Source organism: Nomascus leucogenys, chromosome 2 (assembly GCF_006542625.1).
Source record: "Nomascus leucogenys isolate Asia chromosome 2, Asia_NLE_v1, whole genome shotgun sequence".
In the NCBI taxonomy this organism is placed as follows: domain Eukaryota; kingdom Metazoa; phylum Chordata; class Mammalia; order Primates; family Hylobatidae; genus Nomascus; species Nomascus leucogenys.
In genome coordinates, this window is record NC_044382.1 from 86869011 (window position 1) to 86891053 (window position 22043).

General features: G+C 36.3%; 1 protein-coding gene across 4 annotated transcripts in view; it reads right to left on the bottom strand.

Moving 5' to 3' along the window:
- AP3B1 (adaptor related protein complex 3 subunit beta 1) overlaps nt 1-22043 on the bottom strand; it is a 288518-nt gene that overhangs the window by 72234 nt on the left and 194241 nt on the right. For 3 of the 4 annotated variants that reach the window (XR_004027066.1, XM_003261505.4, XM_030800425.1), the window contains exon 22: nt 14828-14934. Coding sequence is in view for 3 of the 4 variants with exons in the window: in XM_003261505.4 (XP_003261553.2) it covers nt 14828-14934 (107 nt within the window). In the remaining variant the exon portion in view is untranslated. Of the gene's footprint in view, nt 1-10057; nt 13105-14827; nt 14935-22043 lie in introns of those variants that run through there. The other variant, XM_030800430.1, reaches the window with a different exon arrangement.

Consider the following 22043-nt stretch of genomic DNA (forward strand, 5'->3'; position numbering starts at 1 on the left):
AAATTAATAACAATCTCTTTTTAAAAAGTAGCTCCTTTTAGTAATCTAGGAAAAGGAGAGATGAAAATGGTCTGTTATGAGTCCCTCAGAAGTAGCACAGAAATAGAAAGATCAAGCAGCAGGATGACATACCTTAAGGTTTAATTTAAGAATTAAAGCAACCTCATACCCAGACAATTGAATAAAAGAATAAGATGGGACGTGGCTAGGCAATGGAAGCACAAAATACTGTCACACTTTAATTTAAAAATGTTTTCAATTTAAGCAGACCCAGGCCAGTGATTTTTCATTATTTTTACCACAGTTCCATGACTACTGACATTTCCATCAGAACAAATAAAGGATTTTTCCTAAATTTAAAATGACAAAATTATTTTTAATTTTGACTTACAATTTCTCCCTCTTCTAAACTCAAAGGAATTTGATCTTAGCTGGACTTCTCTTTTAGCCTGGGGCCTGAATATACCTTAACTTTATAAAGTGTTAAAAAAAAATTTTTTTAAAGCTAGTTCTTTGCCAGGCACGGTGGCTCATGCCTGTAATCCCAGCACTTTGGGAGGCTGAGACGGGTGGATCACCTGAGGTTGGGAGTTCGAGGCCAGCCTGACCAACATAGAGAAACCCCATCTCTACTAAAAATACAAAATTAGCCAGGCGTGGTGGCATATGCCTCAGGAGGCTGAGGCAGGAGAACTGCTTGAACCTGGGAGGCAGAGGTTGCGGTGAGCTGAGATTGTGCCACTGCGCTCCAGCCTGGGCAACAAGAGCAAAACTCTGTCTCAAAAAAAAAAAAAAAAAAGATGGTTCTTCTACTATATTAGAAAAACTTTATCATATAATTTTTTGAATGAGATCACATATTCATGAAATGTCTGGCATATAACTTAGTAAATGTACATATTCAACAAAGACATCCCTCAAAGCAATCTCTCCTTGCAGACCAACTTGAAAAAAGTCTAGCACTCTGCCAATATAAGAGATTGGAAAACAACTAAAATACCCTAGTAGCAATTAAAAGAGAGTGAGGAGGAGAACTGGTAGGGGGGTGGTTGGGGAGGATATATCTAAGATAAGACTACTCAAGAGAAACTGAAATCCTAAATACAATGCAACTGACTTCAATCACAATAGTTATTATTATAATGCACAATTATCCTAATAATTCCAAATACTGTTTTAGTAGATTTCAGATGGAGTGAATCAGATACTTCTTCATGAATTATGGTTTGTTTTTTTCTTATTATTGTTTTAAAACCAACAGAGTGACTTCCATGCCAAAAAAAGGCCTGATAAGAGTCTTCTCTGTTTCCCAATTGAGTTCCTACAACACAAACTGGGTCAGGGACTTATCCCTAACTCACGGAGAGTTGTAACTCCATTGGATGCCCATTTTCGACAATAGGAAAAATCCGTAAGACTACTTGCTAGCCAATTTTCCATATTCCTTTGATAAGGAACCTGATAGGACAAATGATAAAAACTGCAGAAGCTACATTTGCTTTGTGGCTTTTCTTTGTACCACTCTGGGTGCCCAAATTCAAGTGGATTACAAATGGGGTTGCTTCTTCCTATCCTTCAGTCTATAAATCCACGGGGAGCTGGGGGGCATGAGTACAGGGCTTCTTGGTCATGCTGCCAAACTTAACATCATCTTTTTGCTGGTCATAGGAAATTCCATGCTAGCTACTGATACTCCATGCTAGCTTCACCCTGGCATCGTCATCAAGTGACAAAGTGATGGTCTTCAATGGCAATTCAAGGAAAGCAAACGGCAAAGACTACAGACTATGAAAATCATCCTTCTACTTCTTGCTAAAGGAGAATAGTTCAGGTATCTAAATCTTAAGCTGTGTCAAATATTGAAAGTAACTCTTTTAGGTTTTAAGTTATAACGGTACAGAGGAAAAAAGGTGGAAATGTGGAATTTAGCAAATATCAAATAATAGTGTTTATGTTCATAACCAGAGAAATAATGACAAATAAAGACAACTTGTATCTACAGATACTTCCAAATGGGCAAAACTGTTACAAAAAGGACAGCACTTGGTATATTGTAATTACATACTTTGAGGCAATTTTTCTTTATTTTCCCAGTCAACTATAAACTTTCTCAGGGCAGGAAGCTTGCCCATCTTGTTTACCACTATATGCATGGCTTCATATTCTGGTCTGAATAAATACATGTTGGATGAATAAAACACTTAATTGGCATATGTGTAGTAAGGAATTTGACCTAACCTAAAGAGAGCTTAGGACTTTCTATTAGCTCTTGAGAGGCCACCTCTAAACCCTTGGAATTTTCCCAGTGATAAAAGTGTCTTTGTTATTCATGGTGGGCCCTTTGGGACGACACCTGATAATTTACGCCACTGAGGTGACTCATGACAGGTCCCTCAGATAGCTTATGCTAAGGAGATAACGCAGGATAAGGCTGGCCAAGCTATAAAGACCAACCATGTGATTAGAGGGTTGGGGCATTGAGCCACTTAATATCAGCCTGACCTCTAGAGACAGGGGAGGGCTGGAGACTGAGTTCAACTATGTGGCTAGAGTTCAACCATGTGGCAATAGTTCAAACAATCAAGGCTATATGATGAAGCCTTAATAAAGACTGCATCTCGAGGTTCAGTGAGCTTCCCTGGCTGGCGATAGTCCATGCATATTGCCAGATTTTCATGCCAGTAGGGTAACCCAAAATTTTCACATTTGGAACCCTCCTAGAATCTGCCCCGGTGTGTCTTTGTTTGGCTGGTTCTAATTTATTTCATTTTGCTAAAATTGTAATCCTAAGCACAGTGCTTTTCTGAGTTCTCTGAGTTGTTCTAGGAAATTATTGAACTGGAGAGTGGTTTTGGGAAATCTGTAAAGTTACAGTTGGTGTCAGAAATCTTGGGCCAACTTAGTCTGGAGGACTGTGCCTTTAAGCTTGAGTTTGGCTACCTCCAAGTGGCATATAACAACAAATTAGGCCTTTTTGTTTGTTTCATGGATTATTCTTGAAATTCCTTACTATTCCTCAGTGTACCACTTTTGCATTTTGAAATGATCACTTTTCGTAATGAGCCTTCCTGTACTGTCCAAAATTGAATTCCACTTCGGGTTTGTGATCCATAAGCATCAAATCTGTTAACTTTATGGTAGCTAAGTCAGAGCTCCCTCACTAATTTGCCACAGATGGGTCAGAGGTGTGCTGCGATACTGCCCCCCATGAATCCCCAAGGCCAACTGGGGTCTGCGGTAGCTGGAGCTCCTAAACTGGGTGCCTCCAACCTCCTTCAGCATTCTGTTTACCATAGAATGCACTACAGGTATTGCCACTTTTCTACATGTACTGGCACATGAAAAGATTGGAAAACAAGTTAAGGAATCATTACTACAATTTTCCCATGACAGTGTGTCACCAACATACTTCTCAAGTATCAGATCTGGTTACACATGCTACACTTAAGCCCTACATTGAAATACTGTTTCAGCAATACTCCAGTTCTTCCATACCCCAAGCCTTCAGGTATACTAGTTCCTCTGCTAGGAACGTCATTCTTCTTCTACTCCAGCCACCTAGGCAAACTCATTCTTCCAGACTCAGTTCCAAGGTTACATATGTATATCTTTTCTAAGAGATCTTTGTCACCCAGAACTTGGTGGATTTGTCTCTAGGTCAGCACTTACATTAATGATTTGTCTATTTCCCTCAGTAACCTGTGAGTTTCCCGATAACACGCTGCTCTATGACTCACCTCCTTCTTTCACTCCTTTTATTTGGCTTTTTTCTTTGTTGTCTCCTAAAGCATGATGTTCCTTAGGATTCCATCTTCATTTGTCTCTTCTCACCCACAAGGTTTCCCTTCTGTTCCCCTACCTTGAACTATTACGCATAACCTGATGGCTTTAGGACGTGTGTGTATGCACACACGTGTGCACCTGCCGGTATTCTAATTAGTTGGCCCTAATTTTTCACTAAAATCCAGAATGGATTTTACCTTCTTACTGGACATCTCTAACTTGATGTTCCAAAAGCACCTCAGAGTAACATGTTCCAAACAAAATTTCAACGTCATTGTCCTTTCCTCCTCCTTAGTTTCTATCTTGGTTAACTGGGTACCACTATCCAGATAATCATTCCGGTGGAAATCTCAGTTATCGACCTAAGTTATCAAGTTCTTCCTTTGTTCTCTTCCTATCCAATTAATCTTTCATACAACTTTATAAAACAAAGATCTGATCACTATCAATGACCTGCTCTAAAATCTTCAGAACTCCTTTCAAACTGTTTCACAATATGGCTTTCAACTAGTAGCTACTTCTCTCTCCCCCAAAACATACATTTTGTACACTAGCTATATCTAGCTACAGAATTTGGCAAAAATATAATATACATTTTATCTTTTCTCTTTCATCTGGCCATGCCCTGGGCTGAAATACGCATCTCCTCTTCTTCCCTGTTGGTAAACTCAAACATTCTCCAAGACCCAACACAAATATCGCTATCCAAGTCCATATTGATAGGCACTCTTTGCAGAATTACTTGCTCCCTTGTCTGTACTCCTATAATGAAGTTTTCCAGTCTTTTTCATTCACTAAACTGTAAGCTCCTTTAGGAAGGGACTACGTTTTATTAACCTGTGGTCTGTAACTCCTAGCATAGTGATTTAGTCATACTGTGTTCAATAAAGCTATCTTTTAAGTAAATGAAATTAAGCTATAATAAAGCCTTTCAGTCTGCATGTATGTTAGAATGCAAATATCTAGAGAATCTCACTGATATCTATGAACAACATAAACATTAGGGGAATGTGTTGTTACCTGCCTTACGGATTTCAGATATGAAAGCTCTTAGGTGTTGCAAATTTTTATTGGCTATATTCATGAATACATTGCAAAATGCAAGCTGTAAGTAATACAGCTAGTATTCCACCATCTGAAAGTCAGACCACCTGTGTCTGGCTTTGTCAAAGGCAAATCTTGCTTTAAACTCATGTTAGAATATTGTCAATTATTCTTACTGAATGTTTTTTTAAAAAGGTACCATCCACAATCAACTACATGGCTAAAATAAGCTAAAATTTGTTTTTGAAATAAAATCTAAAGGGTTGAAATATTTCTATTTCATTACAATTTTCTTATATAATTCCTTGGAACAGGAATCTTAAGACATTTTCTTTTTTACAAAAGAATTTTACTGAAATAAAACCCTCATTAATCTGAACTCTAATTGAGAATTTAAGAAAATTAAGCATGGAATGAAGGATGGACTAAGTTTGCACCATCTAGGAAGGAAAAGAGCTACTATGGAGCAAATAAGATTTTACAGGACATATAAATGCAGTTCATTAATTAAATAATTTTAAGGAGTTTACCACATACAATATTTACAAAGATTGATTTAGTATATAATTCTAAAGGAAAGCAGAAATATATGGAAGAAAAGGAATGGAATTTGGAAGCACAAAACCTGGACTCAAGTATTAAGTGTACTACTGATAGTTTTATTTTAGTTATACTTTGGATTTTAGTATATATTTAATGTAGCTCACATTTATAACAACCTGTATATAAAATAATTCAGGCAAAGAAGTATAAAGAATAGATTAAAACAAAAACAAAATACCAACATCCCTCCCTCATCGAGCATCATGAGTAAAACTTTAAAAATCTGAATGACAATCCCAAGTATACCCATCCCAGATTGCTTTCCTCTTTGCTTCTGGCATCAGAGGTAACCAGAATTTGGATTTGGTGTTCGCCATTGCAAGTATGGTTTTAAACATTTTCCACATATGTATGCATCAATCAATTAAATAATTCTACATACTTTTATAGTTTCTACAAATGGCTTCCTACTATATGTATTCTTTTGTAATGTTCCTATTTATTTATTTATCTATTTGACAGGTCTCACTCTGTCACCCAGGCTGGAGTGCAGTGGTGCGATCCTGGCTCTTGACAACCTCAGCCTCCTAGGCTCAAGTGATCCTCCCACCTCAGCCTCCCAAGTAGCTGGAACCACAGGCGCATGCCACCATGCCCTACTAATTTTTGTATTTTTCATAGAGATAGGGTTTTGCCATGTTGACCAGGCAGGTCTGGAACTCCTGGGCTCAAGCAATCCACCTGCCTCAGCCTCCCAAAGTGCTGGGATTACAGGTGTGACCCACTGTGCCCAGCCTGTAATGTTTCTTACTATTATTTTTGAGATTTGTCTAACAGGTATTTCCAGTTCATTCATTTTAACAACTGGCACAGTATTCCATTGTATATGCATGCCACAATTTATGTGTCTATTCTAGTGATAGATGTAGTTTCCAATTTTCTTTCTTTTTTGTTTGCTCTTACAATGTGTCAGTGAACATTCTTGCATGTTTTCATGTGTGGCCACATCGATTAGTGAGTCATGGAGAATACATTATTCAACTTGAGTGAATATTTCCAAATTACTCTCTGAAATACCCACTAGGTATGCCTCCAATATATACATATATATATTTTGCAAACACACTGTTAAAACTAATTTTTAGAGAAGCCTACTTTTCACCACTTTAAAACTTTTAAAAATAAGCTTCCTGTTTTACAAAACCCAACAACCCTCATATGCAACCATTCAATAATTGTAATAAGCACACATATTTTAGATTTGATTTAAGCTAGGTTAATACAATCAATGGTATGAAAATATGATCGGTGGAAAAACTTTTCATTGGCTGGTAACTGGATGAAGTGAAAACCAACCAAACAATGGTTTCACCAAAGGTACTGTCTCTCTTTGATACACCTGTGAGCAGACCTGGTGAAATATCAGGCAAGTAAGTTTTCAGCTGGAGTAAAGGATAGCTTGATCATTTCAAAATACAAATGGATGGCCCTAAGATCAGGGTTTGGGGAAAAGCCATAGATGTTGATTCAGGGTACTCTTGAGTTATTATTGCCAGACTTGGGAGCATTATCCAATAACCAATTCCCTAGTCTTAAAGAAGAGAAGACAAAGAACAAGATGAGAGATGGCTTAACCCACTGATACTTGGCTTCAGTTCATGGCATGCTAATGTTTTCTTCAGCACAGAATACGACACAAGGAAGAGACATGCTTGGATGCAAGATGTGCAAATTCCCGCTGAGCCTATTTTTCACAGCATTACTTCATTATTTTATAGAACGTGTGAATTACTGTAACACTATCCTTGGTGTATTAAAGAGGTATATAGAAACAAAAAGTTTGTTATTAAGGAATGACATGTACCACTCACTGCTCCTTTTACATTACTTTAGGAATATAACTATTTGTAGTTTTTTCCTTAACTCGGTAAGACACTGAAGGTACTCAAGAAATTTAACTTTCTTTTCCCTTTTAAGTTCTGAGGAACAGAAAAATTATGAAATCAATCCCAAACATTTTAGAGCAAACTGATATTTACTTTTAGTATGAATTCTTTGCAATTAAAAAAAAACAGTTATAATCCCATCACAAGCTTTCAGATTTGGCATGCAGTGACTTCTGCCTGATTTAGATATGCCCAATACAAAAATGGCCAACTTTGCTGGACAGACTAAGCAATAATCCTTTCTGTACAATAAGCGTTTTTCAGTCCCTGATTCTGCAGATCCTGGTGCTTCCTGAGGACCTTATGTTTTTGTTTCACTGAGTCACTTTTCCTGCATAGTTCTAGTATCCGATTTGAGGGCAGGAGGAAGGGAAAGAAATGGAATAGGTGACATCAACCCCATGTTATTTCCGAACATAAAGGCCTTGGAGCGTCTCTACCCTGTCAATCCCAATTTTGACTGAATTGTTCCCCCTATAGTCTATATCCAGGCCAAGATCCTCAAATCTGAATCTATTATCTGATGTCAAATCACTATTCCACTTGTTCCAGGGCCACTGGACTAGATTTCAGGGTTTACAGCTACAGAATAGAATTCAAACATTTTCAGGATCATTATTTCATTTGATTTTCATAAAAAAAAGGTGTTTAGGAAAAGTATTATCTCCATTTTGTAAATTAAAAAATGGAAGTTTACACGAGTCAAAGAACTGCTCAAAGCCACAATGATAATAAACACAGCACAGCCAAGGGTGAAAACCAGGTCTTTGGGCTCCAGATTCACTGCATTTCACAAATGTCACCCTGTCTTTCTAAATGAGTTTTTAGCATTTTAAGGTGGAACTCTGAAAGTGTATTTCCACAGAAAACCTCTGACTTGTGATTAGGTGTTAAAGAATCATAGATAGTATATCTCCATTATGGTATTATGACATTTGGGGATTGCCTTGGGAACCTTTCTTTTTTTTAGACGGAGTTTCGCTCTTGTTGCCCACGCTGGAGTGCAATGGCGCGATCTTGGCTCACTGCAACCTCTGCCTCCCGGGTTTAAGCGATTCTCCTGTCTCAGCCTCCCAAGTAGCTGGGATTACAGGCGCATGCCACCACCCCAGGCTAATCTTTTGTATTTTTAGTAGAAACGGGGTTTCACCATGTTAGCCAGGCTGGTCTCGAACTCCTGACCTCAGGTGACCCGCCCGCCTCGGCCTCCCAAAGTGTTGAGATTACAGGTGTGAGCCACTGCGCCCGGCCACTTTGAGAACCTTTTAACCTAGGAAGGTCAGACTCTGATTTTTCCATAAAAACATCATCTTAAATAGTGAGTAAATAAATATACTTTCTTACACAACTAGTTCGAGAAGAAACAAAAAATGCAAAGGATGAGTCAAGGTTTCATGTTGATGTTCACCAGTTAAAGCAGAACATACACTAAAATAGGTAACTTTAACTGTTTTATTCACTTTAATATTTTTGTGACCCAAATATACAAAGTAATTTAAAGCACAACAGATCAAAGTTTCACTCAACATTTCTAATACCAGAGGTGAACAAGTTATTCTTATTTCACATTATTCTTACACACAGAATTGTCTTTTTCCCCCTATTCTTTTTTCATCCCTGCAAGAAGCAAATATTTTAAGGATTGATGTTTATGTGTTTACAGGTCTTGATTTAAACTCAGGACCTAATAATAATCCAGTAAAAAAAAATTTACTAAGTTAACCAGTTTGTTCACTCAAATACTACAGCAGGAACTAAAATGCTCCCTCAATGGAGCTATCTGTTGGCCAATGGCCAGTCTCTGGCAAGACTAATACATGCTGTGTTTATAAATAATATTTATTATAGAGTTTAAAAAACTAAAGCCTTTCCTTATAATGATAATAATGTTTGTCAGGCATTATTTTTTAAAATCTCTGTGTTCTGAATATATAATTCAAAGGATAGGAACAAATAGTGACTTTTTTAATTAGAAAAATATTTGGTGTGAAAAAGCGATTGTTCTTTGGGTTTCATTGTAAATATTTTGTTAATTGAAAAAATCTAATACACATAAGGAAAACAAATAACATTTACTAGAATAAAAATTATAGATGGACTAGAAAGTCATTATATAAACTAAACAAGTTTCATTTCTTTATTTTAACAAACTTATTCAAATTATCCCAGTGAAATTATTTTCATTAATTCGAAATTCCATCTTAGGTTCAAACACACACAGGGGTTAAAAGGAAACATGGAAATCTGCCTTGCTATCATTTCATAGTTGAAAAAAACCAAATGATTTGCTCAATATCATCCAATTAATTAGTAATGGTGATCTAGAAAGACAGGTATCAGATGGGTCAATAAAAAGGAATCTGGCTGAGCGTGGTGGCTCACTTGAGCCCAGGAGTTTGAGACCAGCCTGGGCAACATGGTGAAACCCTAGTTCTACCAACAAAAATTTAAAAATTAGCCAACAAATTAGCCATCTCTACCAACAAAAATATAAAAATTAGGGTGTGGTGGCAGGCAGCTGTAGTCCCAGCTACTCCGGAGGCTGAGGTAGAAAGATGGCTTGAACCCAGGAAGCAGAGGTTGCAGTGAGCCAAGATCACACCACTGTACTCCAACCTGGGCGACAGACCCTGTCAAAAAAAAAGAGAAAGAAAGAAAAAAAGAAAAAAGAAAAGAAGAGAAAAGAAAAAGAAAGAGAAAAGGAAGAGGAAAAGGAAAGGAAAAAGACCCAAATAAAAAGGAATTCTTGTCATTCATATACGTGCTTTCCATTTCTATTTTAAAAGTATTGCTTTTTGTGTAATAGATGTATTATATCTTCATTAGAGAAAATCTGGAAAATATTTAAAATATGTAGAAGAAAATTAAATATAAAACATCCATAATCTCATCATTCAGAAAAGCTGTTAAAATTATGATGCAGTTTCTTCTACTCTTTCAATTTCCCTGTATCTGAAAACAGTACAATTGTACAATTTTACAAAATTTAGATAATATATATAACATTTTGTATCCTTTTTTCCACCTTACATTATACCATATTTTATCTTATTAAAATATGTAATAAAAACATCTTAATAATTGTACAAAATTCCTTAAATTGTTTTTGCATACTTTTTGTAACCATCACTACTATCACTAGACATTTAGGTTTAAACAACCATGCACATAAATCTGTGTAATTCTAATTATTTCCTTAGAAGAAGAATCTAGACATGAGTTTACCTGGTCAAAAGGTATACATATTTTGATGGCTTTTTATACAGGTGGCCCAACTGCCATCCAGAATGATGTAATAATTTATACTTTTACCAGTGGAGCACTGTATAATGCCTGCTTCATTGCATACCTCAGCAACAACAGATGTTGGTTTTTGTAATTTTTGCTAATGTTACAGGCAAGATGGTTCTTTAAGTCTACATTTATTAATTACTACCACTGAACCTTTTTCGCATATTATCATCTATAGTTCCGCCTCTATGAATGTGTTTATATCATTTGTCCACTTTTAAAAATGTTTTATTGAAGTACAATATACATAAAGTACACATATCTTAAGTGCAAAGCTCAATGATTTTTTTCATAAACTGAATACACCCATGTAACAGCCCCCAGATCAAAAGAGAGACCATTATCAGCACCCCAGAAACTACTCTTGTATTTCCTTATAAGCACTAATTCTCCTAGGAGTAAGCACTATTCTGATTTGTTATACCATAAATTAATTTTTCTGGTTTTTGTCCTTTTGCTCATTTTTATAGTAATAATTTGTTTTAAAAAGTTATCGTTTATTATAAAATTATTATAAAACATTTAAACATTACAGAAAAGTACCAAAACAATCAACAAGTCATTCTGAAACCATTCCATCTAAAGTAACTGTTAACCATGGTGAACATGACATTTCTGTAACCACTGACAGATATACAGAGAAACAGACAAATTATCCCTTAGAATGGGACTATAATCCTACTTTGAAGAAAAAGAAATGGAATTAAAACCAAAAAATAAAAAACCCTCCAGAACATCAGATAAATGTTCTTTGAGTATATACAAATCATTAAGAGGTGTGCATTTCATTAAAAACAAAAACAAAAGCGGTTTCAATTTTGCATATTACGGAGCGTTTTCCTACCTACATTGAAAAAATAATTACCATGTATCCTGTCATCTTTCCCCACCTTCTAGTTTTGGTTTCCTATTTTTATCATTTATACTCAATCATATGACCACAATTTTTATAGCTACTGATTCTATTACTTTGAATCACCCTTCCCTTGGTTTCAACAATCAGCAGTATCTCCACTCTTTTCTTTAAAGTAGTATCCACAGTAATTCTCATGTTTCAGCATATCTATGCACAGCCTTAAGAAGAAAACACAGTTTTCTTGGGTCACACTTCATTTCCTTTATAAAGCTGCACTAATGATGTATGTGTAATGAAAATGATAACAGGAAATATTTAGTTATTAGTACATATCAGGTACTGTTATAAACATTTCATGTTTGTTAATCATTTAATACCAACAACAATCCTATGAGGTAGGTAGCATGATCATTTTACAGCTGAAAATAATGGAGGCACTGGGCGGTAAACTGACTTGCCCGAAGTCCCTAATTTGTAAAGTGCAGAGCTCTGATTTGAACGCAGGTGGTCTGAATCAAGAGCCTGTGCTTTTCACCGCTACATAATGCTTTGACGTTTATAGCTAGAACACGACTGGAGGGAGGGACAGTAAAGGATGCCACTAGCTTTAAGGAGTGAAGGCCAGGAATGCTAGATGTTCGCAGTAATGAACAGGGTAGATCCTGACGATACAGACTGTACCATGTCCCTCACAAAAGCTCTGTTTCCTACTACGAGAAAATGAAACTATTAACATTCAAATGTCTTGTTAGACACGTTAAACACGTTAGACAACATGATTAAAATTACTTGATCCTAGAACATTTCACATAAAATACGAAGTTTTTTTTCTTTTTGGCAAGATTTTAACAGGCTCAATTTTCCAGGGATGCAACTACTTTGGTGCAGAAAAACTGTTCAGTGTTTGGAAAATTATGTCACTGATGGCAATACCGCAACCCATAGCATTTGCATTGCCGAATAACGCACCTATATCAATATGCACATATAGTTCTCACATTCATGAGTTCTGTATATGAGTGCCAGCATCATTTAACTACTTCTAGTGTAGTCATGGTCAGTTACATATCATTGAAAATATTAGTTTATTATATGTTACTTTTATTTTTTCTATTCAACTAGGACAACATGTTGACTTTAAAATTATAGATGTACTCTATCATCAATGAACTTCATTTCAGGATCCAAAAGAGCTCCTAGATTTGTTGAGATCTCACAGCATTATATGGGAGTTGTAATTCTTGAGGGGTTTTCTTTATTTTCCTCTGATGTCTTCCATCCACTTCTTTCCAAATTCAGACACATAATGAGGAAGCTTAAACTCTGGTTGATTCATCTTCTTTTCTCAGTACTGTTCTGAGGGCTGGATGTGCTATTAGGAGCCATGCCATTCTGCAGTAGAATATTCAGTTTATTTCTACAAGTTCCATTTTTCAGAGTTCTAGCATTTTCTTTATTTAAAGTTCTATTCCCGTCCATATTTTATTGTTGCTGGTGAACTTCTGGTTGTCATTCTTTTTAGCACTACTTGTTTGATCATTTTGCTAGCTTTTGGGGAGTGAGTGTTGTGGTCCTACTTCACTCAGCTGTGTCAACTGGCGGTCATTTTTTGCCCAACTTTAGATGGAGTGCTTTTCTTTCCTTTGAAGAGACCATCTCAATAAATATTTTCCTTAGTATAAAAGGGTGAGTCTGTCAATTACTTTATGATGAATCAAAATTTACTACAAGCTTTTCTAATCTCAACTGCTTTCTTCTTATTATTAATAAAGTAGAAGAGTCTACACTCAGAGTCCATTATCACATATCATATCACTTTGGAGAATATTCGTTAATATTTACTGAGTAATGACAATGTGTCAGTCACTGCTCTAAGAGCGTTGCATATATTATTTCATTAATCTCATAACAATCCTATGAGGTAGATAGTATTCTCATAGGAAAATGAGGTGTAAGAGTACCAATTTGCCCACAGTCACACAGCTATTAAGTGGCAAAGCAGGGGTTTGCACCCTGGACATCTGATATCAGAGCCCAAGTTATTATTTATTCACTACCTTACTGCCAACCAAGGTTTTAGGGACCTCCTGTTCCATTCAAGGAACTAACTGCTTCACTATTGATTTTTTGGTTAACACTTTTTCTTTAGAGCCTACCACAAATGCTCAATAAATATTTATTACCTGAATAAATGAAAGACTTAACTGCTTATTTTCAATGCTTCCCCCTCATATCTTTTAATGTACCTTTTCCTTTTAGAAACAAGTGCAAATTAAAATCGCAAATACCATTCTTACTCATTTCTGAGTGGTTAAGAGATAATCTCATTCTATGCTTAAAGAGAACATTGTAGCTTAAAACTTTTCACCTGTACTTTCTAAGCGAGGTGACCAATGTTGAACAGAAATACAGATAGCTTTTTTTAGTATTTCATTGCATAGCACTGAGAGCGTATTTGCTTTAAAGGAGGAATTTTTTTCCATAATAACACACAAGAATTAGGCACTTCTTTTATCCCACTTTTGGCAGAAGCAGCTCTACGCTCCCAGGCAGCTCAGATGATCAGTTACATGCCATGTAGTACCCTGCCAGCCCTGAGAGCCAGATCTGTTGAGGCTACCTGTGCCCATCAAAGCTTACTATTCTGTCTCTTAGTCTGTCAGATTTCTGACAACAAATTAACAGGAGGTCAAGCATATCAACAGATTATACATCTTAGGCAGCATGCTTGATTTACAGTGAAAGGTTAGTGGATATAATATGCTAACACAATAAAAAGTTGTTGCAGCTTCAAATACCATGATAAGTTGATGGTTTTTGCATTATTTTGTGACAGGTAGGTTCTAGCCTCACTTCACATCACATTCTATAAATAACATTAAAGACTAATTTTAAAGACACCAACACATATAAATAAATGTACAAAAATAGATAGAAAAAAAAATCTTGAACTTTTAAATAAAAACAGTCATGAATTTTTAATAGTCTATGAAAAAATACTGTGGTAGGAATAAAACGATTATGGAAATGAAAGTCTGTTAATGTAGACAACTTTCTGTGGCACAGTTCAGATATATGTACTGCGTCAATGTGGTTAAGAACCTTTGTATGTTACAGATATATAACAATACCAGAGAAAAACATACAGATGATAATTAAGTGTGGACAACAAGGGAAAAAAACTGAGAAGATAATGGTTTGAGTAAATTATTTAAAAAATTAAAAGGTCTTAGCTAAATTGGGCTTGTTCTTAGAGAAGAATCTGTTCAAAACTAAGAATCCACTTCAAGTATTTACATTTTAATAAAAAAGATGCAATGGCAACATAAGAAAACAGAGCTGGTGTATTTTAAAAATAACTTACACTGATGACTGAAGAGGAAGTTGACAAGTTTAAACCTTCAAGATCAGCCATCAAACTTGGAGAAAGAGCTGGTGTGGGCAGTGCAACTGGAGTGGATACTGGGTTAACTGTAAGAAAAGGCCTAAATTAGTAAGTGTGCGTGAACATTTAATTCAATTTATTAAAAGCAACATTTTTATTTTGTTAGTAAATCTAATTAAATTACTTTGATTAATAAATGTATGACAATTCTATTTAACATCTTGATTTAGTCAAGTTATTATCAAGTCATGGCAGTTATTAGTCTTAGCTTTCAAAACATAACGGCAAATCCTATAACAAAATAAGGATATAAATATCTTGAGTAATAGTTTGTGAAAATTTTTATCACATAACATTATCACTAACATTTATCACCCAGTAATCTCCCTAAAAAAGTAAAGAAACATTTTTTTTCCAGACTATCATAAGAATAACAACTGCTTCCAAGAGAATGCTCCAGTGGAATTAGAAGTCTTGAAAGATGTTTAAATCCTATATCTATTTTATTCTCCACTCTAATCAGGCTACCTAATTCCCTTGTGATTATACTTTTTCAGCAAAAGCTATGTGCTAGATAGAAATGTCTGACTGATTCTAAAACTGCTATATACTTGAGAACTGATACCTGTAAGTTTGGAAATCTTCTAAAAATGCAAGTCTGGTCATGTTACTCCCCTGCTTAAGACTCTTCAAAGGCTCATAACTGCCTACAAGATAAAAGCCCAACTCCTCAATTAAGTTCACAAAGTCCTCTATGGTCTGCCCCAGCCCTAATAGCACTTCCTATGATAACGGAAATGTTCTACATCTGATAAAGTGGCCACTAGCCACATATGCCTAACATGCTCTTGATATGTGGCTAGTATGACTAAATAATTGCATTTTAAATTTTACTTAAGTAATTACATGTGGCTCGTGGCCGCCACACTGGACTACTCAGGTCCAGCTTATCTCCAATTTCAGCACTGTTATGTGCTAGCTCTATGGGATAATAGTTCCCAAGATCTTGTTCTATGTCTTGGAGCCTTTTATATTCTACTCTGTTTGCCTACTTCTCTGCTTGCTCATCTTGCAACTTCGATCTGGCAAGCTACCCTTTAAAAGGAAAACACTCTCTGGCTCACCTGCAAACAGCTTATATGTGCCTTCTTTGTTCCACAGATATACTGGGACAAACTTCTATAACTGTACTTCTCATGTAATACAAATTAGTGTCTTTATGTGTTTGCATTTCTGCTAGTCTGTGTGAACAGACAATAACATTAAATTTCAGTGCTTCTAAACCATTCGAATAAAATACATTAAAATGTGGTCAAGTTTTAGCTTCCAACAAGTTCTCATTCCAAGATAATATTCTAAAGGGAATAACATTTAGTTAATTTGACATTTCTTTTTTATTTTTATTTTTGGAGATAGGGTCTTGCTCTGTTGCCCAGGCTGGAGTAAAGTGGTGCAATCCCTTCCTGGGCCCAAGCAATTTCAGCCTCCTGAGTAAGTGCATACACCATACCCAGCGTTTTTTTTTTTTTTTTTTTTTTTTAGAGATGGGGTCTCCCCATGTTGCCCAGGCTGGTCTCTAACTCCTAGGCTCAGGCAATCTTCCTACCTTGGCCTCCCAAACTGCTGGGATTACAGGTATGTGCCATGACACTCAGCTGTGACATTACTTTTCAAAGCATCTTTTTCTCATTTTAGTCTCACAGTATCCAGTGAACAGGGCAAAACAAATATTAATCCATAAAGTTAACAACAAATATTTATTCTGCAAGGTAGCAAGTGAGAGACAAAAAAGTTCAAGATCCTCAAGTAACAAAACCTAATTAAGAAAAAGAGATACATGTATTTGAAAAAAAAAAAAAAAAGTAACAATACAGTCCGTAAATGATACGGCCAAAGAAGAAAAATTTCAAAGGAAACACTAAACAAAATCTCAACATATATAATAGAAAAAGCAGCCTGGAGGTTGGATGGGGAGGGAGTGGAGCTCTTGATCTTCCCCATGCTCACTTAGTGTAGTTGAAGCACAGCTTCAAATCTCCAGGCTTCCTTAGACCCACACTGAAAACCCTGTACAGTTTAGCAAGTGTCACAGAGTCGGGGGGAAAACAAGGATCACTGGAGAAGGAGTGGAAGAGGAGGCTTCATGAATAGGAGGGAATGAAGTTCAATTTTTAAGTAAGGGTGAGATTTGAATAAGAGGAAAGAAAGAAGCCAGTTAATTGTTGGATAACAGAATGCTATAAACAAAGGCTGGGAGGTGGGAAATTGAAAAACTAAGGGGACTGGACTTATCCTATAGACCAAGGGGAACAGTCAAAAACTGATCAAACAGAGGAATGATAATGAATATGGTCCTGCAGGATAGTTAATCAGATGGTAGTACAATGCACAGACTGAAGGCAGGGTTGGGAGAAAGGAAGAATTTACAATAGTTTAGGAATGAAGTGAAAAAGACTAAAGTAAGCCAATGGCAATGAGAAGGCTTAAAAAGAGCATTTAATATTGAAGACACTGGAAACTGAGCCACAGGGAGATTAATATTGACAAGGTCATAAAAAAAGTGAATGGTAGAACCACTATAGAATTAGAAACTGCTTCTTCTAACTTGGATCATAATATGTTGCCTTCCCATGCAACACGTAACTTTTCAGGTAAGTTCTAAATGCATGTTTATTCATTCCTTCGTACATCTATCTACCCACCCATCCACCATTCATCCTTTCAAAATATTAGAATGCCCATATAACGAACAAAAAACTGAAAAAGAAACAGCCTCTGATTTCAACTGTGGCTTGGCTAAATACCATCAAGAGACAAGAGAAGAAAATTCACACCACAAGCAAGTTCTGCTCTTTTTTAAAAAAGGATGGGTTTTAATATAATTTCAGAAGATGTGTGCTCTGGTATTAAACCGATGATTATGCATCTGTTTGCAGGTATGGCAAGATGAAAATTGGCATTGAAAGCTTACCCCAAAGTGAATTCTGAGGCTAGGTGACTGTGCTGAAGTATTCAATTAGTAATGTGTAAAAACAAAGTGACTCTATAGGGTTTTTTTAAAAATGTCATAGCATACAAGTTAAAATGAAATATCATGTCCACCTGTCAAATTAGAAAAGGTAATCTTAAAATACAGAATCTAGGTGAAGGTACAAGGAATATAGCACCCTCATATTAATACTGTGTAAGCTGGTACAAGCTTTCTGAAAGGCAATTTTATTTACTTATTTTTAAGAAGGAGTTTCTCTGTCACCCAGGCTGGAGTGGAGTGGCATAATCACAGCTCAGTGCAGCCTTGAATTTCTGGACTCAAGTGATCCTCCCACCTCAGCCTCCTGAGTAGCTAGTATTACAGGTGTATGCCACCATGCCCCGCTAATTTTTCTATCTTTTTGTAGAGACAGGAGTCTCACTTTGTTGTCCAGGCTGGTCTCGAACTCCCAGCTTCAAGCAATCCTCCTGTCTCAGCCTCCCAAGTAGCTGGGATTACAGGCATGAGCCACCATGCCAAGCCTAAAAGGCAATTTTGGACAAACAAATTCTTCAAAGTTGTTGTCCCAGCAATACTACTTCTGGAAATTTATCTTAAGGAAACAGTTACAGAGATATTGAAAAATATATTTACAATGATGAATGTTACTTCACTAATTATGATAGCAAAAAATGGAAAACAGTTACATTCCCAACAATAGTAAATCTGTTCAATAGAATTTGTTCTAAAAGAATAAAGGACAACCATGCAGTTATAAAGAACGTAGGTTTTGTTTTGTTTTTGGAAACAGGGTCTTGCTCTGTCACTCGGGCTGGAGTGCGACGGCACAATTGCAGCTCACTACAGCCTTGACCTCCTGGCTTAAGCAATCCTCTCGCCTTGGCCTCCAAAGTGCTAGATTATAGACATGAGCCACCACACTGGCTAAGAACATGTACTTTAAACAGAGGAGAAAGAAAGTGATAAAACAGTTTCTCAGTACAATCCAATTTGGAGGGGGGGATTTGCATATGAAGAGAATCTAAACTGATATGTCAGAATGTTAACCTGGGGTGTTTGGATTACAAGTTAATTTTATTTTCTTCTTTTTATTTTAAAAACTTTCTATAAAACTTTTTTTCTTTTCTAAAAGTAGATCTAATACAGTAATTATTCAATTATTCTTCTGATCAAAGCTTTGCCTTAAGATTTCAGAATAAGAAAAACTGAATATATAATGGCTTAATATGTTGTTATTTAATTTGTAATTTGCTGCATCATCTGTATCATTGGCATCATAAGCACCAGCATCATCACTAACCCCAGTAATGTCTATCATGTGTCAGGCACAGTTCTAAATGCTTTTACATATATCACAAGTCATTTCATCCTTTGAGAATTAAATGACTCCCAAAAGTATTTGTACCATCCCAATTTTATAGACAAAGCAGCTAACCAAATTGTTTTGTAGTAGAGTCAGTCTATTGCTAGGGTTGCTGCCTTAGAGACAGACAATCATTATTTCTGGTAGTAGCAAGCTCTTTCCCTCCTCCATACCTTTATTCTGCCTAGTATACCCTCCCCTCATGCCTCCAACTGCTTGACTGATGCTTTTTTTTCTTTCTTTTTTCTTTTTTTGAGATGGAATATCACTCTGTCACCCAGGCTGGAGCGCAGTGGTGCGATCCTGGCTCACTGGAACCTCTGCCTCCCAGGTTTAAGCAATTCTCCTGCCACAGCCTCCCGAGTAACTGGGATTACAGGCGTGCACCACCACGCCTGGCTAATTTTTCTATTTTTAGTAGAGACGGGGTTTCACCATGTTGGCTAAGCTGGTATCAATCTCTTGGCCTCAGGTGATCCGCCTGCCTCGGCTTCCCAAAGTGCTGGTATGACAAGTGTGAGCCACCAGGCCTGGCCAACTCAACTCAAAAGTTAAATTTTGATACTGCTAGGTGGATTAGGAACCTTGACACCAAACAGTATTTTGTGCATTTCTCCTCATTTCATCTATAATGTGGCAATCTAATTGCCAATTTATCTGTTTTTCCCATTACACTTTGAGAGTTCCTTGGGTAGGGACAATATTGTATTAATTTAGAATCTCCAGTATGTAGCAGATTATAAAGATCATAGCAAGTACTCAATTAACATTTCCTGAATGAAGAAATGAATAAATTCAGTACTTGCAGTCTTCCTGGTATGCACTGTGTACCTAGCAAACAACCTGTGTGGATTATGATGTGCCTCTTAGATAAAACACAGGGAATGTGTCTGGCCTTCTTTCAAGATTAATCTAATTCTCACAGTTAAGAACTAAAGCCACTGGAGAGTAACATTTTAGTATCTGAGCAACAAACTGCATGCCATGGGCAATGGAGAACCACTGTAGGCTAATAAGAGGCATACAGTGAAGTTGGCACTCTGCTTGTCTTTATCTGTAAGCTCAGATCATGGTTCCTTCACAAGGTTTTTGTAGTTTTTTAATTTGGGGTTAATGAAAACCCCAAAGAGGGGTTTTCATCTCCCTCTTTGTTTCTTCACTATCCTTGGCATCTCTGTTTTCTCTCATATACAATAGTTACTTGTTCTGTTATCTGTGTCTCTGACTAGATTTTAGTTTTTGGAAGGGAATGAGTAAATTTTATTTATCTATTACAGCACCTACTAAAGTACCTTGCACTTAGGAGACAATCCAGAAAACACAGGCTGAACTGACTTGTTAACAAGAGAGTTTCAAGTGTCATTTCTGACAAAAGCAGGACTATGAAAGATTTTTAAAGAAATGGCACCTGGGTATTAAAAACAAAGAGAAACACTATATCCTATATTGAGTTAAAAAATGTAGGTTGGGATCAAAGTTCCCTTAAAATTCAAAACAACTTTCATTTCAATTATTAAAAACTTGATTTTTTAAAAAAGCTTGTGTCTCAACATATAAAAATATACTTTTTTTTACAGAATGGGACTATAACAATTATATCATTTCATAGGTTTTTCTTTTTTTACCGTAGTTGCCAGGAAATCCAGAGTTGAATATAAGAAAAAGTTGTAATTAGTACACTCTAGTACCTTGTAACATTTACTTTTAGTTCCTTTTTAAATGTACTTTACTGTTATTCTTTTACAATTTTAAACTTTTTAAATTATGAAGGTTACAAACATACATATGTAAGATATTCAAATGTCACAGAAAGATACAAAATATAAAATGAAAGTCTTATTCTTGTCTGTTCCCAGGTTAGTCCTACATCACAAGCAGCTCAGAGCTAACCACTGAACAATGCTGCAATGAAATTTTTATATATGCCTTTATATGTTTCATTAATTCAAGAAATATTTACTGGGTGCCCACAAACTGCCAGGAGCCATTCTATACACTAGGAATAGCAGTGAGCAACACAGACAGAGATCCTGTCCTCATGGAACTTACATCTTTGTCAGGAGAAAGAAGACAATAATCAAGTACCAAAATTTTAAGGTAATTTCAGAGAGTGAAAAATGCCATGAAGACAAGAATAACAAGTGAAGAAGGTTTGCGCTATGGTCTGAATATTTGTGTCCCTCCAAAATTCATGTTGAAACTTAATCCAGACTATGGTGGGGCCTTTAGTAGGTAATTAGGTTATAGGGGTTCTACCCTCATGAATGGGATTGGTGCCCTTATAAAAGAGATATGAGGGATGGTATTTCCTCCTTCTGTCACATGAGAAAACAGAAGTCTTTCTCTGAAGCAGAGTTAGCCCTCACCAATCATCAAATATGCTGGCACCTTGATCTTGGACTTCCCAGCCTCCAGAACTACGAACGATTAATTTCTGCTGTTTATAAATTACCCAGTCTAAGGTATTCTGTTATGCCACCTCAAAGGGACTAGGACAGTGTGTAAGAGTAGATGACTTCTGAGCTGGGGAAGTAAGGATCAGTCTGCCAACAGAATATCTGGGGGAATTGTTCTCAGCAGGGGAACAGCAGTAGAAAGGCCCTTGACAGAAATGAGCCTAGTATGTGTGACAAATGCATAAAAACAGAGTAGGATGAAATGTGGATAGGAAGGAGACAGGGGTCAGATCATCTACAGTCTGAGAAACCTGGGAAAGGAGTATGGGCTTTCATCTAAATGCAAAATTAAGCCATTAAATTCAAGAGTTTAAAACAAGAAAGAAATAAGATCTGATTTCATCAGTAGTTTATCAGTAGGATAAATTTCTGGAAAAGAACTGC